Below are 19032 nucleotides of genomic sequence, written 5' to 3' on the forward strand. Positions count from 1 at the left end.
TCTAATTTCCAGGGCTGTGTAATTAAAGAATCTATCAAAATTCGAATAAGTGAACTGCTGATCAGTCACAATAGTGGCTACATCCTTAGTAAGGCCTGGAAACCTACACTCAGTTTGCTTAAGAAGAGGAAGATGATATCCCTCAATGGGTAGATGGAACAATAGTAGAGATACTGCCAGCAGACGTCACTGGGTGCGAACCATGGGTGTAGCAATGTGTTAACAGACAGAGAGATGAAGGAAATGTTACACATGGACTACTGAGAGAGTGACATGGCGGGGGGATAAGAGGAAGAGACAAAAGTGCTGCACCAGTCCTTGAGGAGCCATGAATCAACACTCCTGATGATAGCTGTGTGGTAGTCTGCTGAAATATTGTGCCCATTGGACAGTGACACCACCTGTCCACTAGTGAACTATTTCATCATGAATTATGGAGGGAGAAACTAAAGAATCATATAATCATGTTGGTCATACTTTTCAGACAAATGATAAAGTGCATGTAAATGTGCTGCGGCCTTTGTGTTGGCAACTTTTGTTTATAACCTGGGTTAATGTTTATGCAGGAGGGATAAATGGTTTTTATAGGTTCCAACAGAAGTGTTCCTGAAGCTGATTTGTAATGGTGTGATTGACATATTCTTTGGCTCAGTAAACATTTGTTGGTGTGCACTTTAAAATAAACGTTTGTATTTCAAAACTGGTGGTGTTCTAAGAAATGAATAAATGAATAGCTGTTGCAAAGAAAGAAATCTACATATTGAAATTGGACAAGTTTTTTCTAGTACTGCAGAAAATAATTGTTGTGCGGATTAATAGGAGTAGTATAAGTACTGAAAGTTGTCTCATTTAGCTATTTTCTGACTTTCAGTAAATAAGGTTAACTCGGATAATTTTGTGACTTTTTCAATTTCATGGATGGCAGGAACTGTACTTTCTTGTAGTGTAGTCATAATTATGCTAGCAGTGTCTGTTCTGTGACATTAAAAAACTTCTAAGGAATGTGAACAGTTAAAGTTGGAACCTTTTTATGAGAAAACTCGTCTGCAGTTGTTGAATTTGGTCAAAATTTCAACTCATTCTGCATTATAAGGTAAGGAGAAAGTTCAGTTTAACATTCTGTATATGAAATTTTGAACTAAGTGTGTGCATTTTCCATCTGAAAAATTCCACTCAACCTAAAGTCTCCTGTTTCAATTCCACTTAACATCACCACCTGTTGGCCAAAGAGAAAGAAACACTAGAATGTAGTTCAGAGTGTAACACCACATAGTGACAAAATTTGAAAGTAGATCAGTGTTGCTATTTCTTGTGTTTTGGAGAAAGGATGGTCTGCATACAAGGTACGTAAAACTTACAGGGCACCTTACATGACACTTCAGAATCAATCGAATGCTACACCTTCTGTATGTAATATCTTCACCATTAATGATATGTACAGAAGTAGCGAAATATTTTCATAATTTGTGACTCAAGTGACAGTGTTCATCATAGAAACAGACTGTGTAAGATCTAGGGGCTATGAGTAAATCAGTATGTATCTCTTGGAAAAAGTCAAGAAAAGATGAAAGTAGAAAATGAAAGTAAAGTTAAACTACTTGGAGGAAGAAATTAAGAATGTTATAACATTTTTATGAAGTTGATTGTTGTAAATAGTGTATTAAAACTATACAATTAATGAAGTTACATAAAAAGAATTAAACTTAAAACAGCAATGAAGACGAAAACATGCTGAATAGATGATAAGGGGGAAGAAAGTAAATTGATAAATGAAAAAAAAATCTACATCTACACTGAGTTAGTATTTGTTTGTTTGTTATTTGTCCATGTGAATAAATAAATTAATGAGCGGTTGATATGAAAGTGGGAAAATTTGAAAAGGAAGAAAGAATTAAATAAGATAGAATGGACTATAGAATGTGCACTATTTAAAGTTCTGAAATTTTTTCTAAATTCTGGGAAAACTTCCAGCGTGTTTTTAATGAAACTCCCTCTTACTGCATGCTATAAAAAAACAGAAAATAAATTAATGTGATTTACTGAAGGATTAAAAACCATCCAGTTTTATAAAAAGAAAGGTATACAGTGAATTAAACCAAAACAAAAGTCATGACTACATTACCTGTGCAAAAAAATTTCAAAACTATTTTTAAGGAAGTTGTAAGGGCAAATAGTAGATTTATTTCTATTAGGTCAAACAAAACAAAGCCACAGCAGCCTGTGATTAAAGTTACAACTGAGGCCATGATATTTCCAAAAACAAGATGTAGAACAAAACTATTGTAAATTATGCTCATATTTCAGAACTGTTCAATGAAGTCTTTATAAATGTAAGCAAACTAAGTATTGATGTAGAAAATTATCCAGATAAGGATTCCTTTGGCACTGAACATTTGCAAGTGAATCTTTCAGTAAATACAGACAGATTACTGTAAAAGATACAGAAAATACGATACTGTCACTAAAAAGTAAAACATGAGCAGGGGGTTGGAATACCAACAAAACTATCAAACAGTCTCTAAAGTGAATGCATAGCTGTTATCCACAATAATAAATGTCCTTTGAAGAACATTCTTTTTTAGGTACTCTGAAGCACACAGTAGATAAACCACTATTCAAAAAAGGTACCAAAGAACGTATAGGAAACTATCGTCCAGTGTCTCCTCTTCCTTCATTGTCAGAAATATTTGAAAAGCTTGTCACAATAAAAATTCAATATACTGTACAAAATTTAATATGATTTTAAAAAATCTTCATGGTCCACAGAAAGGCGGAAGCACAGTATATGCTATCAACCAATTTGTAGACAAAATTAGCACTTTTCTAAACAGCTTCCTGCATGCCACATCAATTTTTTGTGATCTGTCAAAGGTCTTTAATAGTGTAAACCACTGTGTGCTACTCTCTAAACTGGAAAAGTATGGAATTAGGGGCACTGAATTAGAATAGTTTAGGGTCTTCCTAACCAACCAAAGACAGTGTGATTATCAGTAGAGCATGCTTAAGAATGGAAAACTATTTCTTGAGGAGTAGGTCTATGCTAAGGTGCAGTATTATGTCTCATTCTGTTTCTATTTTACATAAATGATCTACCACTTAATATTGACTCTGGGTTTTATTTGCAGATGACACTTATGTCACCACTGAAACTAGAAGTGTTGATCAAATTCCTCAAAGTGTCATAAACACCTTAGAAAAATTAGATAACTGATTTAATCTAAATGGGTTAAAATTAAACATGGAAAAATGTAGTTACTGCTGCTTAAAACAAAACAGGCCTAGTTAAATGCTGATTGGATCCATCATAAGAACCAGAATACGTGGTCTTTCGTTCGTATCCCATCTGGCAAGTCTCCCCTGACCTGGGGTTCTGGGTGACTTACTGTACACATTCCCCTAAACCTCTCCAGTCATTTTCCTTCACCCCTCTTCATTCCCCTTCAACTCTTCTGCCAGAAGAAGGAGCCACAGGCTCCAAAAGCTTTTGAAAATTAAATCCTTTTGTGTGTATGTTCCCCTGCTGCCACTTGGTGTGTAGATTTTTTTTATCTGTCCATTTACATTGGAATATGAAATTCCTATGAATAAATTAGACAAAATGAGACTCGCACAATGCCTCAAAGATAAATTAAATAGCCTAGCATTTGCGATGATGATGATGATGATGATGATGATGATGATATACAGTCTTCTAGCATGAATGTAATGGTAGTAATAGTATATCACAGATACTTTGAACCAGTAATGAGGTACGGGATTATATTTTGGGGTAGCCCAAACCATATGTCTTAAATATTAAAACTTCAAAAAACCGTCATTAGAATGCGAAGAAAATTGTCACCGTTTTCTAAAAAATCTTAAGTGTATTAAGTGTTCCCTTACTATACAGCTATGAAGTTGTTATCTTTGTACATAGTAACCCCCATATGTTTGTAGTGAATTGCTTTCAACATGGTTACATTGCCGGGAATCAAAATTGATGCTGCCCACCTATGATTTGAAATTTTATGCTCTTAGAATAACTGAAAAAACCTCATGTGACAAACTGGATCAGAAATGTTGCTCTTCAATTAAGGAGTTATTGAAAGATGATCTGAAAATTTTATTAGGAGAGAAAACAAACTTAGGAATAAAGTTTCATATTAAGAAAGAAAAAATCAGTTGTGTGTCCAGTACAGTATTTTATGTTAATGATAGCTTAAGAAAAGCTGTAAACTTTCTGTTTTGATATGCCTCCTATGTATTGAAATAATGACTTGAAATTATATGTTATGAGACAATAAACTTCTATTCATTAAGATGAAGTGTGAGAACATATTCTATGTGTATGCTGATGTGTGTTAGCTGTCTATCTTTCATCATTATCAGTAGTTATTGTAATAATGCTACCAGCTACAAATGTTAAATGATACCAGTGGTGCAGCTTTAGAGTGTGATATTTACGTGACAAGACTGAACTTTTAAAATAAATATCGAAAATATTGAACCCAAAAACATCTCGCCTCCAGTGGCACTAAAAGTGACACATGCTGATAAAGTTGAAAAAAAATTCTTGTAAGTCTTGATAGTATGCCCAAAGACTTTTTCTTAGTAATTATGGTGTGGTCAATAATATCAAAGGTACATACAGAAAGATAATTTGAAATTAAAGTGACACAGTAACCACATGGATGTGTATCATGTGACTGCTCACAAATTAACATTCAAACCAAAAATTCCTTCTGAAGCATGACCTACTGCATTATTGTGAGGAAGGAATGAACTACCTTCTTCTGTTTACACCAGATTTCTTGAATTTTTTTCCATAAGTATATTTTGAAACACTCATGCTTTCTAGCAGCAGTTTGTCTCTCAAACACAATTTAATGGTCGTAAAAGCAGATCTATGTTTTCTTCACTTTAAGCTAGGGAAAGAAAAGAGTTTCTTATAGCAGTTGCTCAGTCAAATATGGCGATGCCGTGTGTCATCTGATGGTGACTGTCACTGAGATAGAATGTCTATAGATTTGTGTATTTGGAAGTGTTTTATGCTTTGCGTAAATAAAGTGAAGGTGATGAAATAGTATTGTGGTTAAGAAATCTTCAGTTCCCATGACAAAAGTGCAGCAATAGTTCACTAGAATTTTCTATGAGGTATACAATCTTATTGTTGCAGAAAAGTCCCATCAACAAAGTGTGGAATGAGAGGTGGTATATCTATAATTGTACCATAGTGCAAGTTGTAAACATATAACAGTTGTAAACATATAACAGTTGTAAACATATAACAGTTGTAAACATATAACAGTTGTAAACATATAACAGTTGTAAACATATAACAGTTGTAAACATATAACAGTTGTAAACATATAACAGTTGTAAACATATAACAGTTGTAAACATATAACAGTTGTAAACATATAACAGTTGTAAACATATAACAGTTGTAAACATATAACAGTTGTAAACATATAACAGTTGTAAACATATAACAGTTGTAAACATATACCTAAGGAATTTGGAGAAGTGTTCCAGGATAATTTATACTGCCATTATAAAACTATTAGAGAGATAAGCAGATGTTTTCAATAGTCACCTAGATAATAAGAAATTTATGGAAACATAACTAAATACATTAACTCTGACTATACATGTGAAATGTGATAAAAAATTTATTACATATTCAATATAATGGAAGGAAACATTCCACGTGGGAAAAATTATATGTAAAAAACAAAGATGAGGTGACTTACCGAACAAAAGCGCTGGCAGGTCGATAGACACACAAACAAACACAAACATACACACAAAATTCAAGCTTTCGCAACAAACTGTTGCCTCATCAGGAAAGAGGGAAGGAGAGGGGAAGACGAAAGGAAGTGGGTTTTAAGGGAGAGGGTAAGGAGTCATTCCAATCCCGGGAGCGGAAAGACTTACCTTAGGGGGAAAAAAGGACAGGTATACACTCGCACACACGCACATATCCATCCACACATACAGACACAAGCAGACATATTTAAAGACAAAGAGTTTGGGCAGAGATGTCAGTCGAGGCAGAACTGTAGAGGCAAAGAAGTTGTTGAAAGACAGGTGAGGTATGAGTGGCGGCAACTTGAAATTAGCGGAGATTGAGGCCTGGCGGATGACGAGAAGAGAGGATATACTGAAGGGCAAGTTCCCATCTCCGGAGTTCGGATAGGTTGGTGTTGGTGGGAAGTATCCAGATAACCCGGACGGTGTAACACTGTGCCAAGATGTGCTGGCTGTGCACCAAGGCATGTTTAGCCACAGGGTGATCCTCATTACCAACAAACACTGTCTGCCTGTGTCCATTCATGCGAATGGACAGTTTGTTGCTGGTCATTCCCACATAGAATGCATCACAGTGTAGGCAGGTCAGTTGGTAAATCACGTGGGTGCTTTCACACGTGGCTCTGCCTCTGATCGTGTACACCTTCCGGGTTACAGGACTGGAGTAGGTGGTGGTGGGAGGGTGCATGGGACAGGTTTTGCATCGGGGGCGGTTACAAGGATAGGAGCCAGAGGGTAGGGAAGGTGGTTTGGGGATTTCATAGGGATGAACTAACAGGTTACGAAGGTTAGGTGGACGGCGGAAAGACACTCTTGGCGGAGTGGGGAGGATTTCATGAAGGATGGATCTCATTTCAGGGCAGGATTTGAGGAAGTCGTATCCCTGCTGGAGAGCTGCATTCAGAGTCTGGTCCAGTCCCGGAAAGTATCCTGTCACAAGTGGGGCACTTTTGTGGTTCTTCTGTGGGGGATTTTGGGTTTGAGGGGACGAGGAAGTGGCTCTGGTTATTTGCTTCTGTACCAGGTCGGGAGGGTAGTTGCGGGATGCGAAAGCTGTTTTCAGGTTGTTGGTGTAATGATTCAGGGATTCCGGACTGGAGCAGATTCGTTTGCCACGAAGACCTAGGCTGTAGGGAAGGGACCGTTTGATGTGGAATGGGTGGCAGCTGTCATAATGGAGGTACTGTTGCTTGTTGGTGGGTTTGATGTGGACGGACGTGTGAAGTTGGCCATTGGACAGGTGGAGGTCAACGTCAAGGAAAGTGGCATGGGATTTGGAGTAGGACCAGGTGAAAGTGATGGAACCAAAGGAGTTGAGGTTGGAAAGGAAATTCTGGAGTTCTTCTTCACTGTGAGTCCAGATCATGAAGATGTCATCAATAAATCTGTACCAAACTTTGGGTTGGCAGACTTGGGTAACCAAGAAGGCTTCCTCTAAGCGACCCATGAATAGGTTGGCGTACGAGGGGGCCATCCTGGTGCCCATGACTGTTCCCTTTAATTGTTGGTATGTCTGGCCCTCAAAAGTGAAGAAGTTGTGGGTCAGGATGAAGCTGGCTAAGGTGATGAGGAAAGAGGTTTTAGGTAGGGTGGCAGGTGCTCGGCGTGAAAGGAAATGCTCCATCGCAGCGAGGCCCTGGACGTGCGGAATATTTGTGTATAAGGACGTGGCATCAATGGTTACAAGGATGGTTTCCGGGGGTAACAGATTGGGTAAGGATTCCAGGCGTTCAAGGAAGTGCCTACGTAGATCAACACCTTCAACCCATTACATGCAGTCTCCCATCCTTCATCAAGGACACCAACCACTTCCTTGAACGCCTGGAATCCTTACCCAATCTGTTACCCCCGGAAACCATCCTTGTAACCATTGATGCCACGTCCTTATACACAAATATTCCGCACGTCCAGGGCCTCGCTGCGATGGAGCATTTCCTTTCACGCCGAGCACCTGCCACCCTACCTAAAACCTCTTTCCTCATCACCTTAGCCAGCTTCATCCTGACCCACAACTTCTTCACTTTTGAGGGCCAGACATACCAACAATTAAAGGGAACAGCCATGGGCACCAGGATGGCCCCCTCGTACGCCAACCTATTCATGGGTCGCTTAGAGGAAGCCTTCTTGGTTACCCAAGTCTGCCAACCCAAAGTTTGGTACAGATTTATTGATGACATCTTCATGATCTGGACTCACAGTGGAGAAGAACTCCAGAATTTCCTTTCCAACCTCAACTCCTTTGGTTCCATCACTTTCACCTGGTCCTACTCCAAATCCCATGCCACTTTCCTTGACGTTGACCTCCACCTGTCCAATGGCCAACTTCACACGTCCGTCCACATCAAACCCACCAACAAGCAACAGTACCTCCATTATGACAGCTGCCACCCATTCCACATCAAACGGTCCCTTCCCTGCAGCCTAGGTCTTCGTGGCAAACGAATCTGCTCCAGTCCGGAATCCCTGAATCATTACACCAACAACCTGAAAACAGCTTTCGCATCCCGCAACTACCCTCCCGACCTGGTACAGAAGCAAATAACCAGAGCCACTTCCTCGTCCCCTCAAACCCAAAATCCCCCACAGAAGAACCACAAAAGTGCCCCACTTGTGACAGGATACTTTCCGGGACTGGACCAGACTCTGAATGCGGCTCTCCAGCAGGGATACGACTTCCTCAAATCCTGCCCTGAAATGAGATCCATCCTTCATGAAATCCTCCCCACTCCGCCAAGAGTGTCTTTCCGCCGTCCACCTAACCTTCGTAACCTGTTAGTTCATCCCTATGAAATCCCCAAACCACCTTCCCTACCCTCTGGCTCCTATCCCTGTAACCGCCCCCGATGCAAAACCTGTCCCATGCACCCTCCCACCACCACCTACTCCAGTCCTGTAACCCGGAAGGTGTACACGATCAGAGGCAGAGCCACGTGTGAAAGCACCCACGTGATTTACCAACTGACCTGCCTACACTGTGATGCATTCTATGTGGGAATGACCAGCAACAAACTGTCCATTCGCATGAATGGACACAGGCAGACAGTGTTTGTTGGTAATGAGGATCACCCTGTGGCTAAACATGCCTTGGTGCACAGCCAGCACATCTTGGCACAGTGTTACACCGTCCGGGTTATCTGGATACTTCCCACCAACACCAACCTATCCGAACTCCGGAGATGGGAACTTGCCCTTCAGTATATCCTCTCTTCTCGTCATCCGCCAGGCCTCAATCTCCGCTAATTTCAAGTTGCCGCCACTCATACCTCACCTGTCTTTCAACAACTTCTTTGCCTCTACAGTTCTGCCTCGACTGACATCTCTGCCCAAACTCTTTGTCTTTAAATATGTCTGCTTGTGTCTGTATGTGTGGATGGATATGTGCGTGTGTGCGAGTGTATACCTGTCCTTTTTTCCCCCTAAGGTAAGTCTTTCCGCTCCCGGGATTGGAATGACTCCTTACCCTCTCCCTTAAAACCCACTTCCTTTCGTCTTCCCCTCTCCTTCCCTCTTTCCTGACGAGGCAACAGTTTGTTGCGAAAGCTTGAATTTTGTGTGTATGTTTGTGTTTGTTTGTGTGTCTATCGACCTGCCAGCGCTTTTGTTCGGTAAGTCACCTCATCTTTGTTTTTTACATATAATTATTACATATTCAGTTTTTTAACTAGCATTTGAAGTGAAATTAAAATAGAATTCATTTTGACGTATATTAAGACTTTCGCTGCAGCTGACGCTTATAAGCGTTCGTGCTCACTATTGGATTACTCAGTCTAGTTGCAGCGTCTGAGCTAGCATCAAAGTGTATAAACTTTTGTTTTGTGTGGTCAGTTATCAAACGCATATTGTTCGTAATGGCGGCTAATGAACAGACATCTGGACCTTCCAATGTGAAAAGGAGCAGGAAAAATGTAAAATTGACAGAGGAACAGTTACTTAGTGTACTAGACGACAGTGATTTTCTGTGTAGTGAGGACGGGGCATACCACAGAGATTGTCATCTAGAGGCTGCAGAAGAATTGCAGAGTGATGATAATGCGGAAGCACAACTTTCGAATCTGTTTCATGACAGTTCCAAATCTGACGATACGGATCATGACGATTGTGTGGAAATCGACCTGTCACACAGAGATAATCCAGGTGAGTCCTGGCATAAAGAACCATATGCAGTATCACCCATTTACGAAGGAAGAAGTTTTGCAAATTCTTCCTGCTGGCAATTCTCCTATGGATATCTCCAGATTATTGGTAACAGACAAGGTGTTGCAACTTGTAGTTGACGAAATGAATGATAACGCAGTCAACATATTGCTGACCTAAAATACAAAAGAGGGATCTAGGATCTGTAAATGGAAACCTCTAAGTATAGGCGAATTACTAGTTTTCCTGGGTGTTTCGTTACATATGCGTAACGTTAAATATCCTCGATTACAAGACTACTGGAAGAAAGAACCGCTGTTTGAGAATAGAGGAATAGTGATGAGTATAAGCAGAGACCAGTATTTGATCATATTATCCTCTCTGCATTTTGCAAAAGATCCACTTTCAGGAAACCCGAAACCAGACGATCATTTATATAAGATAAGACCTATATTGGATTATTTTAACACGAGAATGTCTCGAGTGTATTACCCAGGAAGACATTTAACAATATATGAATCAGAGATTCTTTGGAGGGGAAGACTGTCATTTAGACAATACCTAAAAAGCAAATGTAAGGAATATGGCATTATGATATACATGGAATCCAAATTTTTCATGTATGCAGTGGATTTGTTGCTTCTTTGAATTGTATTTTTTGTTACATTATCAACAAATCACGAACATTTGAATGACGCCTGTGACCCCTATAGGTGCCAGATAGCAAACAGACTTTAAAACATAACCACAATACAGTCAAAGCTTATTTGAAGTAATGCATCTAAGGTGTCATCATTAAGTCAGTATAGAAAATGATCCTACAGATCTTACAAGGTCTTGACGTCAGCCTGTAGCTCAGGTGTGCTTAGGAGCGTCGGCCCCAAGCGGTACCTGCCGTTTCAGAGTGTTACCGGCCCGCACTCGAGCGTTGCCGGGCCGCACTGGAGAGTTGCGCACCTGCACCGGTGCCGCAGCGAAAGTGTTAAATAGCATTGATACACTGTGATCAAAAGTATCTGGACACCCCCAAAAACGTACATTTTTCATGTTAGGTGCATTGTGCTGCCAGGTACTCCATATTAGCGACCTCAGTAGTCATCAGACATTGTGAGAGCAGAATGGAGCACTCCACGGAACTCGCGGACTTCGAACTTGGTCAGGTGTTAGGGTGTCACTTGTGACATACGTCTTGCTTGGTGTAACGAGCCTAAATATTGGAAGATTGAACAGTGGAAGAATGTTGTGTGGAGTGACAAATCACGGTACACAATGTGGCGATCCGATGGCAGGGTGTGGGTATGGCGAATGCCTGGTGGACGTCATCTACCAATGTGTGTAGTGCCAACAGTAAAATTTGGAGGCAGTGGTGTTATGGTGTGGTCGTGTTTTTCATGGAGGGGGCTTGCACCCCCTTATTGTTTTGTGTGGTACTATCACAGCACTGGCCTACACTGATGTTTTAAACACCTTCTTCTGTTGAAGAGCAATTTGGGGATAGCAATTGCATCTTTCAACACGATCGAGCACCTGTTCACAATGCACGGCCTGTGGCGGAGTGGTTACATGACAGCATCCTTGTAATGGACTGGCCTGCACAGAGTCCTGACCTGAATCCTATAGAACACTGTTGGGATGTTTCGGAATGACGACTTTGTGCCAGGCCTCACCAATCGACATTGATACCTCTCCTCAATGCAGCACTCTGTGAAGAATGGGCTGCCATTCCCCAAGAAACCTTCCAGCACCTGATTGAACGTATGCCTGTGAGAGCGTGGAAGCCGTCATCAGGGCTAAGGGTGGGCCAACACCATATTGAACTGCTGCAGTACCGATGGAGGGCTCCATGAACTTGTAAGTCATTTTCAGCCAGGTGTCCATATACTTTTTATCACATAGTGTATAAGACATATGGAATATCATGCAATATTGATTTATATTCTGTCCATACGGACACCATAGAGAAAATATTGTGCCATAAAAGTTCAGACTACTCTACTTGGGACCTGATGATTTCTGCTGGATATGTTGTCAAGAAATGAACTATTTATTTAAGAATTGGGTGTTGATGATATCAATGATTAGGTGTTGGTGTTACTCTTGGAAGTTCTAATGTGCTGTGCATCAGACTTCACGTAATAGTACATCTTCTCATGTCATTTTGTGAAGATTCCAGGATACGGCTAATTGGCAGAGCTGATCAGAGACTTACTTCTTGTCAAACAGGTAGATTCAGCGGGTTAAAACAAATATCCAGGATGTTTTTATTGGTTTTTGGAAGAACAAAGAAATCACATGATCTGCACTGCAAGGCAGATACAAAATATTAGGACGTTTGTGTTATTGCATTGATAAGTGTGAGCAATATCCTATGCATGTCAGTTGTTGGTTGCTTTTGTGGGGTTATTTTATAAGATTTAGGAAAACATATCCATTGTAGTTATTGCCCCACCTCCTCTGCATGTAATCATTGAAATGTGTCCCTTTATATCAAAGAAGATTCACATAACATTTATCCATGCTTTGTATTAAATTCGTGTTTGTTGGATGAGCATCATTAGGGAAGGTAGTGTCTTGGTAAAATTAGTAAGTTACCTTTCATCACCAACTATGATGTGCATTTTGACACACCAGAGTTAATTTATGAAGCTTACATTGAAACAGCTCCAGAGCCCTCTGTTCTCGGATTGGTTTTGTATCAACTGACTGCAAAAAAATTTGCAGTGAAGGATCCTTTTAGGATGACAGAGATGACTGTTGCTGTGATTCCAAAATTACACTGTATATGATGGTAAATGAAGCAGACACTATTTTCAACAGCAGCAGCAACAGCAGCAGCTGTTGTTGATTACTCATAACAGCTGGCATTTTCAGTGTTTCCTTCAGGTACCTGAGTGTTTAAGTAATTATAGGCTGTGGTCATGGAAGAAGACCAATGCAAAATATTATTCCTGGAGATACCAATCCTCACTCCTGCCTCTTATAAACTTCTAAATATTTGTCATAAGGCAATACTCAGATTTGTATTCAGTAGTTGACAGTGGCTGGATACAATGTGCAATGTGTAAAGTGGAGGCTTTTCCACCACTTTTAAGATTTTATAATCATGCAAACTTGCAACAATGAATTATACTTAATTCTGCTGTCAGTGATGTTTCTTGGGGGTGTATTGTTAACCAGAAACCCACTCATGCTCAGAATTATCAGAGAAATTCTCATGTTAAGGCACTTGCCAGTGCAGTTACACACATCAAATCTATATTATTGAGTGATGTGTGCCTAAAATTGTTACATATTTATGACAATAACTGAATTTTTAATTAAATATGTCATCCTCTCTGTCCCACTTAGTCACTTACTCTTGTCTTCACATTCAAACAAATGATTTTTTTTTTTTAAATACAACCTTTTCGACTTGCTTCTCAATAGCTACCAGACCAAAAATTCAAAGGAGCAGGTCCTCATTTGATCCTAGGATTTTTTGGCATGTAATGAGATTTTAATCAGTGGCAATGTATGTACTACATCAATGAAACTACTATGCTATGTTTCACCTTCCATGTTGTTATGTTGATCCCCTCATAGGTTGGATGGAGGGTGAGAAAGAAACCTGACCAAATGTGCTGTTCAGTTCATCTTCTATGTTGAAGTCTTATTTTCAGTATTATCTGTACATACAGCATTATTTTGAGGCATGTAAAAAAATGCTAATTTTTTTTCAAATTTTGCATGATGTGTCTGTTGCTGTGTGTGAATTAACCTGTACAGAAAAATTAATAGACAGAGGATAAAATAGTAACTTAAGGAAATATGGCTGGCTGATAACGTAAACAAACATCCAGATTGTATAGGATGTTTTGAAGGAGATCTTAGTTCTTTTTAAGATGACAGAGATTAATTGAGGAATCTTTTTGAACAAAATATGCAAGCTATACATGTACTGCTGCAAGAGACCAAATTCCTAGCATAGAAAGTGTTGGCTGAATCGCTGTTTAACTCTGTTGTGCAGTATTGTTTGTGGTATATTTTACTCCTGACACAAAACATTTCTTGCAACTGGGTTTTGTGTTTCATGCAGAATTTGCATGATTTCCATTAATCTTTTATGCCACTGTGGAACAGCTCAAGCTTACTTTTGCTTGAGATTTTTAGAACTTGGCACAGTATCTTGCTTGTCAAAGGTATATTTCACAACTAACCATTTAGCAAGTAGGTACTATGCAAAAATTTTCCTCTGAACCTGTATGGACCAACCAAAAAACATACGATATCTGGTGAAGATAATTTTGCCTTTTAACATTTTGATAAGGAACTGAATAAAATTGTCGTATTAGTAGCTATATGAACTCTCAAAATTCAGGATCTTGTGTCATAAAAATCTGCATACTATAGATAAAGCATATTTTATGTTGTTCTCAGTAATTCGAAGTATATATACGTCATTCTCATTTGTGGAGAGAAACGTAAATGATACTATATGTCTGGTTGCAGTTCAGAATTTTCAGATTAAAAAAAAGGTTGACCATAATGAATGACATCATTAGCAGCCAAACATAATACCACCTCACTTCAGTTAAGGCAAGGATTGCCTTGTGGGATGAGTCCATTGTCAGTGATAAACTGGACAGATGATGAGAAATGTCTTGCATATTCCCACAGTCACTTGATTTGACACAACTAAATCTTTGCTTTTTAATATTATTGCAGATAGCTTGTTCATTTCTCTTTCATCTTCTGATCTCCCAGGTCTTAAAGAAAGTAGTAGTGAAGCTGTCATCAGTCCAAAGATTGTCTTGATCACCACGGTGTTGTACTAGGCATGGTTCTCTGGGAGGAGGTCATGTGCTGGTGCATTCCTCTGAACTGTGAAACCGACTGACCAGCCGGTTATAGGGGGACCTACAATTAATGTGGATTCTGAACCACAATGCAACTCGGCAATGTCCACATCAGCAAACACTGATAGGGATGAAATAAGTAATAAGAGACTGGTCAAATCCAAGGACTGACCAGAGATTGAACAAGAGACCTTTGGATTCGTAATCTGACACTTTACCACTGAGCCACCCAGTGAAATTGCATTTATTTAAGATGCATTACTGGAGTGGTCCTCAACTGACTGACTTAGGCATAGAATTAAGTTGTCTTCATGTCATATAGTTACATATTAGAAGTAATAACCAGATCAAACAAAAATAATTGTTTGATAATAAAGGAGGCATATTTTGTTTTAATACAACAAATTGAGTATATATGAAACCTGAATAAAATGCTGCTTATTTGCTTTGAGAAAAGGCCATTTTAAAGATCACTGTACACTAAACTCTCATGATTAGTTGGATTGTGATTGACACACTTGGTGATCCTCTTCCTGGAGAAAAACAACACTGTGCCATGTTAAGTCGTCATTTCTTAGGGGATGAAAAGTAGTATGGTGAGTAAGTTTTGATTATTTGACCAATAGCCTTCTCCCTGTGGCTTCACCCACACTTGCATTTGAAACATATTTTGAAAACACCTCCCCCCCCTCTGGATCTTCCTCCCTCTGTCTACCTCATTCTCCCATTTCTGTGTATCTTATTTCCTCCTCTCTCCCCTCTCTCACTATATTTTCCTCTTGATCCCTCTGAACATATCCTTCTCCTTCTCTCTCTTTCCATCTGCCTTCCCCTCATTCATTTACATCGGCCGCTACCCCCTGCCCCCCCCCCCCCCCCCCCCAATGCCTTCCACCTACTTCACACAACCTCCCCTCCTTCCCTCTCTCTGCCTATTTCCTCCTCCTCCTTGCTCCGTCCACCCCACCCTCCCCTACCCATCTCAACTGTCCCCAGTCATGCTCATCGGTGTGTGTAGCCTCTGCAATACAAATCAGTTAAACAGGGCGATACTACTCGCATAACACATTGTCATGCAGGGCAGCCTACACATCAGAGGCTTGAAAAATCATTTGTTTGCCCCTGACATACAGGCCGCCAAGCAAAACAGGTCGATACTACTACAACAAAACACGCCTGTCGTACAGGACAGCCTGCATGTCAGGGCCCGGAAAACTGTTTCTTGCCCCTTACATGTAGGCTGCACTCCAGAGCAGGTTGATTTGGGAGGTTATAAGCCACACAGTGCTGATGATACTTGTGAGGCCTACTGTTTCTGTGCTCAATTTGATTGATACCGTTCCAGGGGTGTGGAAGGAGATATAATTTTTGATCTCACGTTATTTCTAGCCCCTCATTCTGCCATTGACGGACAACACTAAGCGTTAATATAGACGACACTTTTGTCAAGTCCTTTCATACATTTTTATTGTACTGTCGATGAGCTTATTTCCTCACATTCTTTAGTCAGAGAAGAATAAAATGTCTTTCACTTTCTGTTGTTAGTGTGGGTCATTCAACGCGGAGCTCTTTCTCAGCTAGGCATTCATTAGGTAGGAAATTAGTCATGGACTTGTTAAGAAAACAATCTGCATTAATCAAAAATGTTCTGAGGAACTTAAATCTTGATGCTGCACAGGTACTGAATGCTCTTAACCAGTCCGCTACCTTACTTGGTTTGTAGTCCCTTTGCTGGAACACATCTGTATGTGATGTAACTTAATTATAGCTATGATGCTGATTTTATAGATGATAGAATACTGAAGTAGAATATACTATGAAATATATTCTTTCTTCTACTCTGGTAAACATGTCTAGCTATCTTACATAGAAAGGCTTGCAGTCAACTGTGGCTCTAGTAAAAAGTGCAGTTTGTTCCAAGTCAGGTACTAACAGGAAATATTTTGCTTGAATGGAAAATGTAGTAAATGGTTAATATTGATGTTTAAATATTAGTTATGTGGAAGAATTATTAGTTTGAATCAGATTGAAACTGTGTGCCTGATGTACCATGAGGAGCTGCCACCTTGTATCAAGTGATTGCCCCTCACTCATAGTACAGAGACAGGATGTAGGGTTTGCACAAAATACACTTGTGGCTAGCCAAATTTTGTCATTACGTAGCATTGGTGTTCGAGAATAAATTTTCACTCTGCAGCAGTGTGTGCACTGATTTGAAACTTCCTGGCAGATTGAAACTGTGTGCTGGACCGGAACTATACCTGAGACATTTTCTTTTTTGGGCAAGTACTTTAGTGACTGCACTACCAAAACACAACACACATTCACAGTTTTACTCCACCAGTACCTCTTCCCTTACCTTCCAAACATCACAGAAGTTCTCCTACATATATATCGTTGTACTAGCAGTCCTGGCAGAAAGGGTATTGTGGAGAAATGGCTTAGCCACAGCACTCGTTTGTGAAAGGCAAAGGTGCCAGCTTCAAGTCCTGATCTGCCACACAGTTCTAATCTGCCAGGAAGTTTCAAATCAATGCACGCTGTGATGCAGAATGAAAATTTCTTCTGAAAACTATCCTGCAGGCTGTGGCTAGCCATTTTTCCACAGTACCCTTTCTTCCAGCAGTGCTAGTCCCACAAGATAAGCAGGATAATTTTTGTAAAGTTTGGAATGTACGAGAAAAGGTGTTGGCAAAAGTAGAGCTGTGAGGGCAGCTTGTCAGTCGTGCTTGGATAGCTCCGTCAGTAGAGCAGTTGCCCACAAAATGCATAGGTCTCATGTTTGAGTCCTGGTCTCTCACACTCTTTTAATCTGCCAAGAAATTTCGCTGTTATTCATAAAATTTGTTATATTACTTGCATCTTTAATCTGTATCAGATCACACAAAAGCCTTGTGAAATATGAACAGATGTGTCCTAACTGAAACCATAACAATTGGGTGAGTCAATTAATGACACCTAGTCCCTTGGGTGGTCCTGGTTTCAGATTCCTTTGATATCATGGTACACATTAAGCTTATTATTAGTTAAATTTTATAAGTATTTCCTAATTACAAATAAGGTAAAACAAAAACACACAATAGGTAGGCATGTGTTTGAACTTGATTAGTAGAATGGTATTTCCTGCTGTCTTTTTAGATGTTCCAAAGACATGGTCAAGTCTGTGACATACTAGATGATACACTTGACATGCTCTGCTCATACCTGACTGCTCTTGTTCACTAAACTCAGATAGTAGCTGCTGCAGAGGTAGCTGATGCAGAGTTCCATTTTTTGTGTTGAGCAATTAAGAGTTGTGAGGGAAAGATAACAGAATGCATGACATTTGGAAGGGCATATTTTTATAGTGGAATTGTGAGTTAGGATGTGGCAACTACATGAATGACGTTTTTAATTAATGCCATTTCAGAGTGACACAACATATTGTAGCAACAATTCTGTAAGTGGGCTTTTTCCTATCTTCTTGGAGAATAGATAAGAGCTTCTTGTCCTTTGGGATAAATGCCTGTTGGAGAAAAAATTTCATAGATATTTCATAGTCAAATGAAAACCATAAAACCTGATTAGAAATTCTTTGTATTAGAATATATTTTGAGCGTGGGAAAGATTTAGTGTCATTGAGCTCATCTCAGTCTGCAGCTATTGTAGGTGAGGCAGTGAGGCTGGTTTATGCATTCCAGACCAGATTAGATTTTGGGGACTACTTGTGGTGGTTCTGTTAAGGTTTGTTAAGTGGCTATGGAGAAAGATGACATTAAGATTTTAGCTATGAGCAAAGTTGATGAGCTTATTTTATAATCTGTAGACAAGTATGGATGTTTCTTTGTATATTTAGAGGCATTATAATCTTATAAATGCAAAAATTTTAGATTGTGTGTGTTAATATGTTCATTACTTATTCATGCTGAAATGGCTGGATGGATTTGGAACGGAGATAGCTAATACTCTGAATTAACACACAGGCTATCTTAGATTTATATACCTATCAGTGGGGTTGGGCTGAAAAAGTAGTGTAGTCACAAAGTGGGAATATACGTACTTTATTCATCCAGTATTTGAGAATGAGAGCACTTGGTGACTTGCAACAGACTTCACACATAATATCAAACCTTTGTGAAACTTTTTCTCACTGGCAACCCCCCCCCCCCCCCCCCCAAATGGTGAAAGGCAAAAAGTTTATCGCTAATACATTTTTGCTGTTTATGCAATAAAACTACCAAATGAAGTATAATGTATCTACATCTGCATCTGTGGTGTACGGGAAGGTGTCGTC

General features: G+C 39.6%; 1 protein-coding gene across 5 annotated transcripts in view; it reads left to right on the forward strand.

The window, feature by feature from the left end:
• The window catches only part of LOC126457665 (transmembrane channel-like protein 5), a 294095-nt gene that overhangs the window by 15273 nt on the left and 259790 nt on the right, over nt 1-19032 (forward strand). Inside the window, exon 1 of one of the 5 annotated variants that reach the window (XM_050094158.1) lies at nt 9865-9924. The exons of the other annotated variants lie outside the window; for them this stretch is intronic. Within the exon in view, the coding sequence (XP_049950115.1) occupies nt 9880-9924 (45 nt within the window). The 5' untranslated portion in view covers nt 9865-9879. Of the gene's footprint in view, nt 1-9864; nt 9925-19032 lie in introns of those variants that run through there. 5 annotated transcript variants of the gene reach the window in all.

This window comes from Schistocerca serialis, chromosome 2 (assembly GCF_023864345.2).
Source record: "Schistocerca serialis cubense isolate TAMUIC-IGC-003099 chromosome 2, iqSchSeri2.2, whole genome shotgun sequence".
In the NCBI taxonomy this organism is placed as follows: domain Eukaryota; kingdom Metazoa; phylum Arthropoda; class Insecta; order Orthoptera; family Acrididae; genus Schistocerca; species Schistocerca serialis.